Consider the following 14,075-nt stretch of genomic DNA (forward strand, 5'->3'; position numbering starts at 1 on the left):
ATGGTTTGATGATCTGGGATGAGCCTCCTCAAGGCTTGCAACAGCTTCTTCTAGCAGATATCATGGGAATTAGCTTCCCTAGAGTAGTTTAGTCTTTTTTTTCTTTGTTTCCACTGTAACAAAAAAAAAAATCCTCTCAACTACAGGTCTACAGAACATAAAATGGGGTATCACACTAGGGCCTCTATTTTTTTTTCAATGTCTTCCACTATTTTGTCTTTCCAAACCGCTTTTTGAAGCATGAACGTAAATATTAGGCAATCCATACCCCGATGGATCATCAGCACTGTCAGTAACAATCATGCTATCCACACCCAACAATTATACAAGTTACTAGCAATAAAAATCCGTTGGTATTCCCTTTTCTCTGTACCATGAGAATCAAATCAATATAAGAGAAACAGTAGAACAATGGCATCAAGCAGTCTGCTCCAGTTTATCAAAAAAATTGAAGAATAAGCAGGGTGGGTCTGGGTGATGAATATAAAAGGAAAAGGAATTTCAAGCTCACCGCCCTATAATATACTCTCTCCACCTACATTTCCATCCCAAGTATCATCAACAATCTCATGTAACCCATCGAAACCATTCTAGCACCAAAAGAATTGCCAATATCAATAGACCCATGAAATGGCACAAACAAAAGAGATAGTATTGATCATGCAAGTGACTAGAGTGTCAACTTTCACTGCACACCAAAATTTCAGAAAATGATTGAACTAAAAAGTGACAGAATAACCAGGAAGAAAAAAAATTCAAGAAGTAAAATCAGCACTACAATGATACAATCTATGCACCAGGTTCAAGTACCATAAAGTCATGCATTTGCGCACTTGTAACATGACCAAAACACTTACTTCACATCAATTCAGAAATCCTTAGCTCTCCTACAGAGAATTGAATAGTGCTTATGCATTCGTTTCCAATTAGGTGCAAAAGAATGTATCAAGCGGAGAAAAATCATGGAAAATGGAGAACAACAAGACTCAGGTGCATAGATATGAATTATAAGAAATCATATGCGCAGGACAACTGCAACAGAAAAAGCACTGCAGAAATAGTTCTTTGTGTTCATATTACATCCTCATCTAAGTTGTTAGCTTGATCATAGATGGAAAAAATAATAGGCAAACCCAGATACTCCAGAATTTGGGCATCTTGAAATATGGAAATGCATAGCAAGGTGATAAAATCTCATCTTTTTACAACATAATTTGGAGTCCCATTCCAATATTCATAAACTGACTAACTTATTCTGTCCAATGAAACATTATTGCTATTAAGAAATTGTTACTCGCAGACTTGTGACCTAAGCAACACTGCCTTATACGAGAAAATGCATGCTAGATCAACTTGTAGTACACATTAAATAAATGGCCCTTTTATAAAAAACTATCCCTCACCCTTTCCTGATCTTTTCAGTTTTTTGTTATGAACTGACACTAGCAGATGACTGCAACTTCTTTGGTGGTGGGTTTCCTCCAGATATCATTACATATGAATAAAAGCACAGCATTGCAGCACTGTAATAAATAAAGGGGGAAAATGCATAAGTTTGAAGTGTCAAAAAGGAGACCGGATAATTTAATAAATAAAACGGTTTAGTAACCAATTATGAAGTACCTAATGACGGCAAAAAATCCTGTTGGAATTAGCTTCTTTGTCTGCATCTCACAAAATAATGAAGTTAGAAAAGAAAAAAAGGGAAGAAAAAAAAAACTAATCAATCACGAGAATTTAATACTGATTTGGCTACTAACCAATGAGTAAGCCCGAAAGTTGTTCCAGCAAAGGGCTGCTGCGAGTACTGCAAATTAAGATTAGAAAGAAACAAAATACGATAAACCTCTTAATCTTCTGTAAAATCCAATAAGGCAATAAATTTATCAACTTTTAGGACCTTCAGGTGGTTAACACCACTAAGGTTTCACAATTCACATTTGTTTGCAGGATGAGCTTAATGACCTTCCCAAGGTGCTAATGAGCTGCAAACTGAAATTTTTTAGATCATCACCATTTGTCTTTTACTAAACATTGATGGCAGGGTAAGAGTTGAAGAACATGGGGGGGGGGGGGGGGGGGGGGGTAAACATATTGAGGAATAGTTGAATTCAATCCTATCAAAGTATCATTCATTTGTGATGCAAGCTTGCTTCCTCGCCAAGCCTAGGCATAAAATTCATCACCTAATTTGGTTGATCATCAAATGGATTAGCCTAAAAAGCAAACCCGTATTCTAAGTTGTACTGCTAATTTATTCATCACGCAAGATATGAGTTCAAAATCTCCACCAATCCTATAGTGGCTATAAACCAAATACCATCTTCATTAACTGAACACAGTCTCCCACAAATGCATGTTAATGCCCTCTAGCAAGGGCCGGAGCAACCATTTTCTAGCTTTAAGCTTCTATATATGTTTTCTCCTACTAAAATTTTTGCTTCAATAAAAAGGCCAGCTAGCTGAAACTAAAAACAACCCACTGCAGAAATTTAAAGAAACAGCATGATAATATTGTAAAGTGTATGCTTCAATTACCAGCTTGTCCAAGTACAAATGGAAAGCTTGATTTCCCTTGCCTCCAAATCTTCAAACTGAAGGTACTGAGTGCTAGCAAAGCACCTCCATACAACACACCAGTACCTAAAGATACAGCATTTTTTGAGAACACAAAACCAATGAGCCCCCCACTTAAAACAATCCCACCTGGAAAAAAAAAAAAACACATTTGCCAAAAGCTGCATCAGTATCTTCCCAAAAACAAACCAAACACTTAAAATTCAAAATTTTCAAATCCCAAATGGAAAAAACAAAAACTCACCAAAAGGAATCCCAAAACAAAAGTCATGAATTTTCGCTGACCCATATACTCCCTTTACTGGATCACTGATTCCCTTATCTTCCTCAGGAGCTGTATAGTTATGATCGGTACTACTTGTTTTGATATTTGAAGTCAAAGAGTGTGCTCCATTATTATGTCCTTCGTTACTCACAACCACCCATGACTGTAATTATGAAAATCTATCAGTTTATTGTATCAAAAGAAAGTAAAAAAGATTGGGTTTTTTTGGTACCTTGTAGCGAGGAGACTGCGGAAGAGAGAGAATGGATCGACGGTGTAGATGATTTAATCTGCGGTTGAGAGAAGAGAAACATGAAAGCTGACAGGTTGCTGTTGTTGATGTTGTTGCCATGGTGGGATTGACGTGAGACTGATGAGATGAAGAGGAAATTGAGATGTTTGAAGCTGTAAATGGAAGGTGGTCACCAGTCACCACCCCCACCTTTGTTTTCTGTGACCAAAGTGTTAAGACTTTCGGTTGGGTTTTAGACCGTTTGGACCTTTGATTCCTACTAGCATAGTTTTTAGACTTGGTCCGGTGGCCAGCCCGGTTTAAAACTCGGGTTTTGAGTTTTAATCGGGTTATTCAGGTTAATTTTTTTTTTAAAAATCAAAACAACATTATTTTAGTAAAATTAAAAAAATAAAAGTCAACGGGTTGCAACTTGCAACCGAGTTTTTAACTGGGTCGCTCGGGTCATACCAGATTTTTCCTTTCCTTATTTTAAGTGTTTTGAATCTGGTAATTATGTCATATTCAAGCGTCTTAGGTGTATTATTATATCTTTTCTTTCTAAAAAAATATTTATTTAGGTATCGAAAAGTCCCTATTTTCACTAAAAAAAATTTTTATAAGTATTAATCACAAATTATCTTGGTCACCTAAATATCAAATACAAATTAACAATCACTTTTATTAATAAAAATAAATAAAATTGTTAGAAATATTAATTAACTATCCAACCTGTAAGCTTTGGATATTTGAAGTTCTAAAATTTTTTCACTAGTTATTAATGGAAAGAAGAAAACATTGCTAGTCGATGATAGAGATATGCTTAGGATGTTTTTTTTATGTGATTCATAGGATTAATTTTTGTAGAGTTTAAAGCAAGTAATGCGAGAAACAAAATGAATAATCACATAATATAAGTACATATTAAAAAAAAAGGGTAAAAGTATTGAGTTACAAATTAAGTTGAAATAAATTTACTCATTGCTTTTTAATTCTCCTAAATGAACCTCTTCATTAAGGCCCGAATGTAGTGTTGAAAATGGTCGCATAATTGCACCACTCACTCCACTACTGCAAAAAGGAACAGATAATAATAATAATAATAATAATAATAATAATGCAAGCTTTATGTTAGTGATCCTTCTACACAAGTCCCATTATCTACACAAATCACACGTTGCTGCTATCAAAATGAAAAGACCCAAGTCCGAAAGAGTTAGAGCCTGTTGAATTTTGTAATTTTGAATGTACAGGGCTTATAAACTGATTTCGTAATCCTGATCTAGGCCGGCTCAAATGTCCAATACGCCTCGTCTTTGCCAAGAGGTCCTAGACAAATCTATAACGATACTATCGTTGTTCACTTCGACTGAAATATGCCAAAATATTTTCGACCACCTGGTTATCTGGGAGCAAGAACCTGAATTCTTGAATACAACTGGGACTCATCATCTTTACGTTTTCCAATTATTAAAATTAATGATTTGAAAAGCTCAAGTATGCTTTCTTGTTTCTTCTCACCCGCTTTCTCAGAAAAAAGAACAGAGGAAAGATGATTAGAAACTTAAAAAAATAAATGGGGAATACCATTTTCTAGTATACAGCATTCTCTTACATGTGTGATTATTATATACTGTTATTTTCACATAGGAAAAAAAATGATCAATACATCAAACCCAAAAATTAATACATATCCTGATGGCCCGGAAGGAGAAAAAGAAAAACCGCACATGATATAGCAGAGGAGAAAGCTCCTGTAGAAATGGTCGTAGTAATCTGTGTTCTTGTTGTCAATTGTTAATGATTCTGTTCAACTCCTCCTTGTTGCTGAAGACGAACCAGCTTGAAATATGCTCCGTCTTTGTTTTCAACAAGACTAGAATGAGTCCCTTGCTCTATTATTTTTCCTTCTTGTATAATTGATATTTGATCCGCATTCTTTATAGTCGATAACCTATGTGCCACTACCACTGTTGTTCGGTTCCTCATCAATCTGTCCAGAGCTTGCTGCACAATACGCTCGGACTCCACATCTAGAGCACTAGTGGCTTCATCAAGTAGCAAGATTTCTGGATTTTTTAGGACGGCTCGGGCAATGGCCACTCTTTGCTTTTGGCCACCTGATAATTGCACCCCTCGTTCACCAACTTTGGTTGAGTAACCCTCAGGAAGAGAGCTAATGAAACTGTGAGCATTAGCAAGCTTAGCCGCTTCAATAACTTCTGCTTCGGAGGCTCCTTCTTTTCCATATAAAATGTTTTCATAGATTGATGTGGCAAAGAGAGCTGGCTCTTGTTGGACTAGGCCTATGTGCTTTCGAAGAGATTTCACCTTGAGTTCCTTGATATCTATGCCTGTGGGAATTCCGACAAGATGTCAATCAGGCAGACAGCTTTAAGAAATTGTGTGGAGACAATTAACCGGATGGCAGCAGCATATGGAAAAATGTGGAGGACTGGTGTTTGGTACAAGATGTCAATTATAGAAATGATTTATTAGCTAGAAAAAGATCTTGCAAGAAGAACTTAAAACAAAATTGTGAATACTGGTGGCAGTTTTAACCCATTGAAAGAATTAAAAAAAAAATGGCCGTTTGGAAATTTTTTATCACAGTTATAGCAAGTGGAGTCCAAAGAAACTCACCATCAATCATCACTTTTCCTGCTGTTGGATCGTAGAAACGAAGTATCAGAGAAAGGACAGAGCTTTTACCGGAACCACTTTGTCCCACTAAAGCCATACTCTTGCCTGAACGCACTCTTAGATCAAAGTCTTTGAAAATCAATGCATCAGGTCTTGAAGGATAGCTAAATTGGACACCTCTTAACTCTATTGTACCCTCCACATTTTTCAACTCTTCTCCTACATCCCCCATTACCTGTGTCTTGCGATCCAGTATCTCAAAGACAGATGCTGCCATATGGTTCCCTTTCAGAAGATCTGGCGCCAATGCTAGAGTTTCACCCATGGCTAATGCAGTTACAATCAAAACCATAAATGACTTCATGATAGATTTAAAACCAGCAAGCTCCTTCTCCATCAGAACAGAACCATACCTGCAAAACATCAAACAACAACAAGCATTGCAATTTGCTTCAAACATCGAGGCAATAGCCGCTTTAGAGTAACATCATTGAAAGGAGCAATGCATGAATTTTCTGGTGTCAGGCATTTTGGTGGCAAGTACCAAAATGAAGTCCTTTAAGTTAATCTGTCTTCACCACATGCCTCTGACATTAACACTTTCCTTAAATGGACTTTCTAAAGTTTGACTCTTGCGTAGAGTTGCTAGTACCTAGCTGCTCGTTATAGTTGAGATATGTATAGATATGCATGTTGTCGTTGCAATGCATAGAAGTACATTTTATATGAACATGATAAAAGAACGTCCCTGCTTTGTTCACCAAATTGGTCCGTAATTCATGATTTGTATGTGATGTAGAACAAATTGAATAGAACTGACTTGGATATAAATTTCAATATAATTAGAAAAACAAATTTTGTCCTGCTCCCTGGAAAGAGCGGGTGTGTTTATAAATGGGATTTTGATTTATTTTTTTTCTTAAAGAAGAACATCAAACATTTCTGATTCCATTTGGTTATTCACTATCTGATGATCTGCATTTTAAAAGAATAAAGGTTCAAATGATGAAGATAAAACAACATACCATAAAGCAAGCCCATAAGATGAGAAAATGAAGAACTGGCATATGCCATAGAATATGCCGGCGATCTGACCACGAGTGAATGAGTTCTTGGAAGGTTCGACAAGCTCACGGGCATAAAGGTCAAGTATCTTTTCTTCAGCACAGAATGCAGCAACAGTGCGGATGTTACTCACAGCCTCGCCAGCTAGCATGTTAGCCTTTAGATATGCTTTACTCAAGTTGCCACCATAGCCCTTCATAAAGAGTTTCTGAACATATAGGGAAAAAAAATATTCTTAGATTTTGAACAGAAAGTTGGCGTCTCTAGACAAGTACAGAAAAGCAGGGAAACCTCGCTTATGTGACCACTAATGATCAGCGGATATGTGGCTATGACAACAAGTGTGATCCTCCAGTTCAATGTAAAGGCGATGATAAATGAGGTGACAACCAAACCAACATTTTGCAAGAGAATGGTTGAGCGATCAACAACTATAGTTCGTAACAAAGTTGCATCGCTCTCTAGACGTGATGTGAGCATGGAACTTGTATTGTTCAAATCATCAAACCATCCAATCTCGTTCTTCAAAATGGCTGTAATCAGAGCCAGCAAAACAGTCAAAATGAGTACAAGAGTTCAAATTCTAAACTAGTTAGCGCTTCAGCATTTCATGTGCTATATTTTACCAGTGCATGGAACACCACAGTGAGTCACTGATGCATCGAGTTTGTGATGAAAACATTGATTAATGCAAGAAAAATCAAACTCTCTCAAACAAAGTTCATTCTAACTGCCCTCTCTCGAACACTTTCTGAGTTTTTTATGCATTTATTAGAACAGCTGCTCTCCAAATATTTGCTAAGAAAATAAATTATGGGAAATGATACATGTAAAAATAAGGTTTTCTTCGCATGATGTAATGAAAGCTATCAGTGAGGAAAAACTGGTGAAAATAAGACCAAGTATTTACCAGAGAACATCATTTCTCTGACACGAAGAGTGAGTCGCTCTCCCATGATTCCAAAAGAGAGATGTTCAATGGCATAGACAATAACACTAATTGCTGCACCACAACAAAACAGGATTGCAATCTTCTTGACTTCATGGCGAGTTGTGTCCCAGTCCATGTAGTAGGCTACAAGAGCTTGAGAGACTCCAAGAGCAAAAAGTGGCATTGCGGATCCGGCAATAAATGCACCCATGGTTCCAAGTACACCATAAATCCAATCAGGGCCGACCATTGAATACAATCTTTTCAGTGAAACATTCTTTGTCCTCGTGGACTCCAAAGCATCACCACCAACCCGGCTAACTGAATCCTTGTCAGAATGAAAACTTGTTCCAAAGCTTGATCTTGTGTGGGATAATTCTCGAGAATACTTCATGCTATTCAAGTAATCAAGAGAGAAGTTACTAAATACAGCTTCTTAACAAATAACAGATAAAATCAGGATACTTCTTGCACATATTCTATTTTAAGCTCCCTCTGTTGTATCACCGAAACGGCACTATCATTCTCAATACAATATACCACTTCAGCAACTCATGGTTTCCACCACCAAGTGTCTTTTGGCAGAAACAAGTAATTTTGGGTCAGATATTATCGAAAACTTTAGCAGTCTGTATGAAGTATTCAACTGGTAAAGACTTTTCACTTACCCATAGTGAGAAATGGTTGTCATTTCTCAGCAACAACTTAAAATTTCGAAGGGGCATGGTTTAATTACTTGTAACCTCAGTACCTTTTTAGTCAGCATAAATTTTCCATTCAATCCACCCCAAAAAAAAATAGCACTTTAAAAATAATGTTTGTGCAACTTTATTATTGGAACCACTTTCTAAGTTGTTGCTTGATGATGCATAAATATTCATCACCAAAATAAATAGACTTAAATTGAACAGTTTTAGCATTTCATCTTTAATGAAATATTTTCAGAACATAAACGAATACCTGAGTGGTCGTCCTAAGGTAGGACCATGTGAGGGATGACGCTGCAAGGAAGCTGCCTCCTGGAGATGGACGAGGGAAGCATAGGTACTTTGAGGGTTTGAAATGAGCTCCTCATGGCTCCCGATTTCTACTATCTTCCCTTCCTGAACCACAGCAATGACATCTGCATTCCTGATTGTAGAAAGCCGATGAGCCACAACTACAGTGGTTCGTCCAACAATGGCACGATCAATAGCCTCTTGCACGCTTTTCTCAGATTCAGCATCCAGTGCACTTGTAGCTTCATCTAGCAAAAGAATGGATGGATTTTTCACGATAGCACGTGATAATGCAATCCTTTGCTTTTGCCCGCCTGATAATTGAATTCCTCTTTCCCCAACCTGGAGGTACATAATAATATTTCTCCACATGAAAATCATTCCTCAAATCCTGTTTCTTATATATAGTTTGTGATTGAAGCGATTTTCAAAAAGTTCCCTAGTATGTCCTGGACTTCAACAAGCAATTTGTTTCTTGTGTACCACAATTGACGTGAATTGTTAAGAGAGTAAATTGTTGAATTAGTACCTGTGTTTCAAATTTATCTGGGAGGTTATTGATAAAAGACATGGCTCCTGAAAGTTTAGCAGCACGTGTAATTTCCTCAAGGGTGGCATCATCTTTCCCATAGAGAATGTTCTCTCTGATGCTTGTTGCAAAAAGAGCAGGCTCCTGATTAACTAGCCCAATTTGCTGCCTAAGCCACTTGAGGTCAAGGTCCCGAATATCATTCCCATCTAACAGTATCTTTCCAAACAAAGGATCATAGAATCTTTCGATCAAAGATATTACCGTGCTCTTTCCAGACCCACTTCCTCCGACAAGGGCTACAATCTTCCCAGAAGGGATATCTAAGCAGAATTTATCGAAGATTGTTACATCAGGACGAGAAGGGTACCGAAAACACACATCTTTGAATTCAATGTGGCCATCAACTCTATCTACCTTCCGACCAGATTCTGAGCTGATTTTGCTCATCGTGTTCTTCTCTATCATCTCGAAAATAGGGTAGGCTGCTGCTGTGGCGTGGAGAAATGATGAAATATCTGGTGCAGCCATTCCCAGTGACCTGAAAAGAAATGAGCCTGAGTAATTAGTGTCCTCAATCACGATTTTGGCTGGACACGGATAAGTAAGGGCATTCGCCTGGAGAAAAACCCTATTTAATCCCATTAAAAATGGCAAAGGTCATACAAAAACTATGTGATGGCTAAATGTCATGTCAAGCACACTAGAAAGAAATTTGTTTTCTTCAAGAATCTGCATCAGTGAAGAAGTTCGAGGTCTTCATGGAATATTAATTATGATGTTAATCCACAACAGCAAAAATAAACATATTATAATGATTCGATTTCTCTGAAATATGATAGAAAGCCACAAAGATAGATCAGAAAGAATTCTTACAGGCCAGAAATAACAACATTGAGCATAGTGGTGAAAGATTCGCCACCATTAGCAATATTCTTGTGGACAACTATGCTAGTGTACCATACAAGCAAAGCCCATGATAGGAAAAGGACACAATGCAAGGTTCCTAATCCAAGACCCTTGGCCAGGCCTGCTTTCCTCCCATACTTGTACGTTTTCCTGAGAGCTTCTATATATGACCTCACTGCTTTCTCTTCCCCTGTAAATGCTTGTACTGTTCTAACATTTCCAATTACCTGAATCAATATCATAAACAATGAGAAGATGATGACTTAGTATTTTTTCAGTCGAGTTTGATGCAGATGGCTTAATTTTAAATCAGTTTGTTAACGTTGTTTGGCCTAGCATGACAAGAGATACCTCCTCAGCGACTTGGCTTGCTTTGACATAAGATTTACGAACTTTAGCAATAAGGCCGATTGTTATATAAGCATAGATGCCACCAGCAAGTGCAATTAAAGGGACTATAGACAGCGTCACCAGACTGATTTGCCATATCCTAACAAACCCGATTATAAATCCACCGAGAAATCGGCTTATATAGTGCATGAAGTTCCCAACCTGCATAATTCACCACAATTCAAATTTCAAAGAAATGAAGGAGAATTACCTACTAATTTGTTTCACACGCCAGCATAATCAGTGTAGCAGAATACATTCAGAGGCATTAAAGCAGTTCACTATAAAAGACAGGGACAACAAAAATACGTTCTCTTGAAAATTAGCCAGCAAATAATGAAAGTCAACTTTCAAAATATGGAATTCTCATCAAAATTACTCTTGTGGATCATGTGGTTTGTGCATTCTGCAATGGTTCAAACTTCAGTTATTATTGGTTTTTTAGCACCTCTTCAAGCTAGTTCCATCCCTAAAAGCACAACCTCTAATTTACTCAAGGAGGTCTCGAACCCCGAGAGGGTAGAGATGAGAATTGAGGGGCTCAGAAGGGGGTGTGCCTGATTGAGTAACCCATGGCCAATCAGGCCTCCTATTGAAAAACAAAAGATGAAGATTTAGTTTCAAGCCTTCAATTGATTTTGTTGATTTAAATCTAAATCCATTTCCTTGTTGATTTAAATACGTATGATTGTCAAATTCTAAAATTTGAGCGTCTAAGAGAATTTATGACGAAGTTTCTACTCCATGTCTTGATATGAACACACACTGCTGCACTTCAGAAGGCTTTAATTATTCCATCTCTTACTTGACAGGACTACAGATCTAGATGGGAAAGAGCTAGGTAAAAGCCAAGACCAAACACATCCAACAACCAACCGGCTTATAAATGCCATTTGTCTAAATTTATTCTCTCTTCTTCTTCACATCACAAGAAATTAATAAATGCAACTACTGGGGCAATATATTTAAAACTCTGGTTCTGAGACAAATATTAAAAACCATGCCGGGAGCAAACTTGGAAATCAGATCACATGAGAATACGGGCCGATTCTCTTGCCCCGCCGCTTTGACACTTTAACAGTTGAATCCCAGTTATTAAACTCATCCATATTAAATTCTACTATTATTTTTTGTGTCGACAGTGGATTTTCTTCTTCTTTTTTCTCAAGAATGGATATTGCTAGCTGTCTTATAAAAACCTTATCGTTTACATGAATACTTTTCTTCTCTTTTCTTTTTCAAAATTAGTTTGCTGTATAGAGACATCATTTGCAAAATCCCTTTTGATCTGAACCACGGAAACCCATCCAAATGAACTTGTGGGGGTGATTAAAAGGAAGGCAAAACAAAATCTCTTAAATTTTAAACTTCCACGTCGCCGAGGAAATTCAGGACAACGAGATAAGATTGTCCTTGCATGCAAGATATAGACCATGTCACAATTCACATGATCCCCGCAAAAAGAAAACTTAGGAAGATATATATACGAGGATAGGAAACCAAAAAAGTCACGGGTTTCAACGACCGTGGTGGCAGAACTTATTGACAACTGCAAATAGAATTGTAATAAAAAAACTATTTTTAACAAATACTAGTGAAGTCGTGATCATGCATGGTCAAATTAAATCACCATAACACACCCTTTACAAACAGATCGAAGAAAAAAAAAGAAAGTTAGGTGAGAAGACTGAGAATTCTTAGCCATTTAAAGCCAAATTAGAAAGAAAAAAAATACCTTTTCAGAAATAGCATCTTGCACGACAATTATATCACTTGTAATGGCAGCTATGACCTCTCCGGTTGATGCTTCAGTATCGAATAAACTTATATCTTGACTTAACATTGATTTTAGATAGGCCATTCTCATCTTCGCTGCCTGTCTTTCTCCAGTATGCATCCAACATGCCACCTCTATTCATATTGAAATATACATAATCAAAGTTATAATTACCTTGATAGAATATTAAGAACTTTAAGATTTTAACTAACCACCTTCACAAATTACAGTCACTGAGATGAAAAGGATTAGAGGAATTGACAGACGAATTAATCACACATTGTTTTATACCATCACATGCAACAAATGATTAATTGAAGAAACTAAAAAACTTGTGATTACCTATCCACGATGCGAATAATATAACCACACTGAGATATACAAAATCCAACGAGTACTGCAGGAAAATAAATAGATAAAAAATAAGTACGTATAAACCAGAAGTTAAAATAGTAGTAATTAATTAATCGATGTCAGAAATCATATTTTAGAATATCTGAACACACCATCATATAATTAATTTGAGGAAAACCCAAAGACAGCCTTCGTTTGAAACATGAACAAGAAGACCATACATGCAATGAGTAAAGTGTGTTTCAGGAAGAAATCAGGAACCAAGAGAAGGAGAGGAAGAGGATGGGAGGCGCCAGGAAATCGGTGCGTGTTTACATGCATTAAAATGGACAATTTTTAGCTAACCTTGCCTACTCTATGAGAAGCTTCTTTGGGAAAGAGATAAGCCAATCCAATGATATTTATCAACTTTCCAAAGAAAATGAAGAAGACAGGGACTGAAGCTCCATGAACACAAGCACCAAGAGATCCCAACCCCATTAACACATAGTCGTAGAAATCAGCAAAAGCAAATAGTTTCCAGAATGGAACTTTGCGTTGCTTCTTTTTCTCTTCCTTCTTCTTTTCCACATCATCAGTGTCTTCAATGTTGCCTGCAAGTGAACTCATTTTGGGCTGAAATGAAAGAAAAGATGATAGTAATGATAGTTTGTGTGTGTGTCTATATATATATATATATAAGGAGAGTCTGTTCCTGATAAATTAGGTGTTACATTAAGTGAAATTTTGGCTTAAAGGTGTAGAATTAATTAAATTTGTGGATGTGAAGGAGACTAATAATGAAGGGAGGTGATAGTGTGAGAAGTTAGATGGCTCATTTATTAGCGCAAGTTTAACAAGGAAGGTTGACTATATATATACTGGGGAATGAGGACGACGACTCTCCTCTGAACGACTGTTGTAGATATGATGTGCACCGCAGAGAAGACAGTCTGTCTTTTAAGATTCTGGAGATTAATTATTTCTAGGAATTAGCTCAACATGTTATTTATTTCAAACTACTTTTATCACCTGCGCTTCGCTAATAATAGAATTTTCAATACAATAAAAATAATTGATAGTAGTGTGTATATATTTATATATATAAAATATCATGATTATTTTTTATCAAGTACGTTTTCTACGCTACTAGTAGAATTTCAATAAATTTTTAATGTAATATGTTCATGTTCGAATGTTTTTTATTGTATTATATTTTTTTAATTAATAAACACAAAGATATTATTTATATTTAATAAAATAATTTTAAAAATATATATAAATAGATAAACTATGAAAAATTTGTTAATTCTAATTAAATACTTAAATGAAAAACTAATTTTTCTTGTAAAAACAAATGATAAATGAATATAAAAATATTTAACTCCAGTTTTTTCTTCTTTTTAATTTATATGTTTTTACTTTT

General features: G+C 36.3%; 2 protein-coding genes across 2 annotated transcripts; both read right to left on the reverse strand.

Moving 5' to 3' along the window:
- Positions 1-1,148: 1,148 nt before the first annotated feature.
- LOC7491868 (protein FATTY ACID EXPORT 1, chloroplastic) lies at positions 1,149-3,322 on the reverse strand. Its single transcript, XM_002304309.4, has 6 exons — positions 3,075-3,322; positions 2,822-3,005; positions 2,539-2,706; positions 1,761-1,807; positions 1,624-1,664; positions 1,149-1,523 (listed from the first exon to the last, which is right to left on the reverse strand). The coding sequence occupies exons 1-6, from the start codon at positions 3,192-3,194 to the stop codon at positions 1,430-1,432; spliced, it is 654 nt and encodes a 217-aa protein (XP_002304345.1). The 5' UTR covers positions 3,195-3,322; the 3' UTR covers positions 1,149-1,429.
- A 1,316-nt stretch (positions 3,323-4,638) lies between these two features.
- LOC7491869 (ABC transporter B family member 2) lies at positions 4,639-13,466 on the reverse strand. The gene is made up of 12 exons (XM_002304310.3): positions 13,016-13,466; positions 12,659-12,713; positions 12,275-12,450; positions 10,501-10,701; positions 10,117-10,376; positions 9,241-9,781; positions 8,674-9,053; positions 7,693-8,108; positions 7,074-7,315; positions 6,743-6,990; positions 5,718-6,130; positions 4,639-5,428 (listed from the first exon to the last, which is right to left on the reverse strand). Exons 1-12 carry the CDS (start codon positions 13,277-13,279, stop codon positions 4,872-4,874), a joined length of 3,753 nt encoding a protein of 1,250 aa, XP_002304346.1. The 5' UTR covers positions 13,280-13,466; the 3' UTR covers positions 4,639-4,871.
- Positions 13,467-14,075: the final 609 nt, after the last annotated feature.

The sequence above is a fragment of the Populus trichocarpa genome, chromosome 3 (assembly GCF_000002775.5).
Source record: "Populus trichocarpa isolate Nisqually-1 chromosome 3, P.trichocarpa_v4.1, whole genome shotgun sequence".
In the NCBI taxonomy this organism is placed as follows: Eukaryota; Viridiplantae; Streptophyta; class Magnoliopsida; order Malpighiales; family Salicaceae; genus Populus; species Populus trichocarpa.

Coding starts and splice junctions, on each gene's coding strand:
- LOC7491869 (XM_002304310.3), bottom strand. CDS start 13,279: ATGAGTTCACTTGCAGGCAACATTGAAGACACTGATGATGTGGAAAAG. Junction 10,377..10,500: donor CAAGCCAAGTCGCTGAGGAG/GTATCTCTTGTC, acceptor ATATTGATTCAG/GTAATTGGAAATGTTAGAAC. Junction 8,109..8,673: donor ACCTTAGGACGACCACTCAG/GTATTCGTTTAT, acceptor TTACTTGAATAG/CATGAAGTATTCTCGAGAAT.
- LOC7491868 (XM_002304309.4), bottom strand. CDS start 3,194: ATGGCAACAACATCAACAACAGCAACCTGTCAGCTTTCATGTTTCTCT. Junction 1,808..2,538: donor ATTTGTACTTGGACAAGCTG/GTAATTGAAGCA, acceptor CTTAATTTGCAG/TACTCGCAGCAGCCCTTTGC. Junction 1,524..1,623: donor GGATTTTTTGCCGTCATTAG/GTACTTCATAAT, acceptor TATTTATTACAG/TGCTGCAATGCTGTGCTTTT.